The 1,653-nt window shown below is 38.7% G+C and overlaps 1 protein-coding gene across 1 annotated transcript in view; it reads left to right on the top strand.

Annotated features, from left to right (window-relative positions):
• Positions 1–143: 143 nt before the first annotated feature.
• Positions 144–1,653, top strand: part of prickle3 (prickle homolog 3) — a 40,025-nt gene continuing 38,515 nt past the window's right edge. The window contains exon 1 of the mRNA XM_015392338.1: positions 144–345. Coding sequence (XP_015247824.1) covers positions 304–345 — 42 coding nt within the window. The 5' untranslated portion in view covers positions 144–303. The remainder of the gene's footprint in view (positions 346–1,653) is intronic.

The following is a 1,653-nucleotide window of genomic DNA, read 5'->3' as shown; positions in this document are numbered from 1 at the left end:
TATATATATATATATATATGTGTATATATACATACTTATATATACATATGTGTGTGTGTGTGTGTATTTTATTTTGAAATTGTACCGGAAGTGGCGCAGCATTTTCTCTCTAGCTAACTTAGCTTTTCACTTCTGATCTGTAGCCAAAGTCTTTATTACAGACCGGGATGAAGAGTTCGGGGTATTCCACCGGGGAGCAGCATGTAGTTAACTGTAGACTCCATAGCTTTATCCGTTTGTAGACATTTTTATTTTTTCCCCTTACAGCTGTTGTTTTTTACCTTTTAACGTCCAGCCGACATCATGTTCCTGCGCGGCTCGAAGAAGCGACGGTCCAACCGCTCCGTGAGTTCTGCTGCTTCTTCTACTTTAACTTTGATAAACAGCCTATCATTTCATTTTGCTTCTACTTTCCACATTTTCGTTCCTCGTCTGTTAATTTTCACGATGATAAACGTGAATGTAAGTTATGCTGCTGTCTGAGAAAAGTCCAGAAGAGAGAAGAGTCCCAGCGGAACTTCACCTGGCCATTGTTTGAGGCTGGACTCAGTTTTTGGAAGAAAAAAAAACAAACAAACAAACTTCCCTTCTTGTTTTGCCAAGTTTGAAATAAAAATGTTGTTCGGTTTATTTAATTTTTCTCTCCGTGTTTCATAAAGTGATGAAATCTGTTCCTTGAGTCATGATGTCTGACGCCTCAGGTGAAGTCAGGAGTGGCCCATAGATCTGCAGCAGCAGCAGGTTGGGATGTGGAACAGATCTAATTTAAACAGTTCTAGACTTTTTCTCATGGTCTGTCGTTTTTATTGTAAACAGCTCGCTGGATTTTACCCTTATGAAATATTATATAATATGTAATATATATATAATATATACCCCTTTGCTTATAAAAGAATGCAAACTCTTAACTGTATAGTTTGGCATTGCTTTATACCAAAAACAGTAAGGCACAAGTAATCAACCAAATCCTATTATTAATATTTTATACTCTGTTGCTATTGGATTCTAAATTCATTATTACCTGCAATATTTTACATGAAGCACTATTAAGTAAGTATAGATTTCTGCCTATATATTGATGAGGCTTTATGTTTTCAGTTATTTCTACTTTACAACTTAGGGTAAATATATACTTTTGATTTATATTACTTTTTTATCAGTAGTAGTATATAAAGTACATTTAAACTAATGTATAAACATCATTTAAGATTACAAAGTCACATCAGAAGATCATTTTTTAAGAGAAATTGTGTGGGGCTGCTCAGTGGTGCAGTGAGTAGCACTGCAGCCTTGCCTTCTGGGTGCGATTCCCGGCCCGGGGTCTTTCTGCATAGAGTTTGCATGTTCTCCCTGAGTATGCGTGGGTTCTCTCAGGGTACTCCAGCTTCCTCCCATACTCCAAAAACATGACTGTTAGGTTAACTGGCTTCTCTAAATTCTCCTTGTGAGTGTTTGTGTGAACGGTTGTTTGTCTCTGTGTTGCCCTGCGATGGACTGGCGACCTGTCCAGGATGGACCCCGCCCCTCGCCCGTAGACAGCTGGAGATTGGCACCAGCAACCCTCATGTACTGTGGCCCTGAAGTGCAAACTGCAACTACAAATCTAAAAGCGCAACTACATTAAGGAAATTGCAACTACATAAAGGAAAGCGC

This window comes from Cyprinodon variegatus, unplaced genomic scaffold (assembly GCF_000732505.1).
Source record: "Cyprinodon variegatus isolate N-32 unplaced genomic scaffold, C_variegatus-1.0 Scaffold587, whole genome shotgun sequence".
Taxonomy (NCBI): Eukaryota; Metazoa; Chordata; class Actinopteri; order Cyprinodontiformes; family Cyprinodontidae; genus Cyprinodon; species Cyprinodon variegatus.
This window is presented reverse-complemented; position numbering and strand designations above follow the sequence as displayed.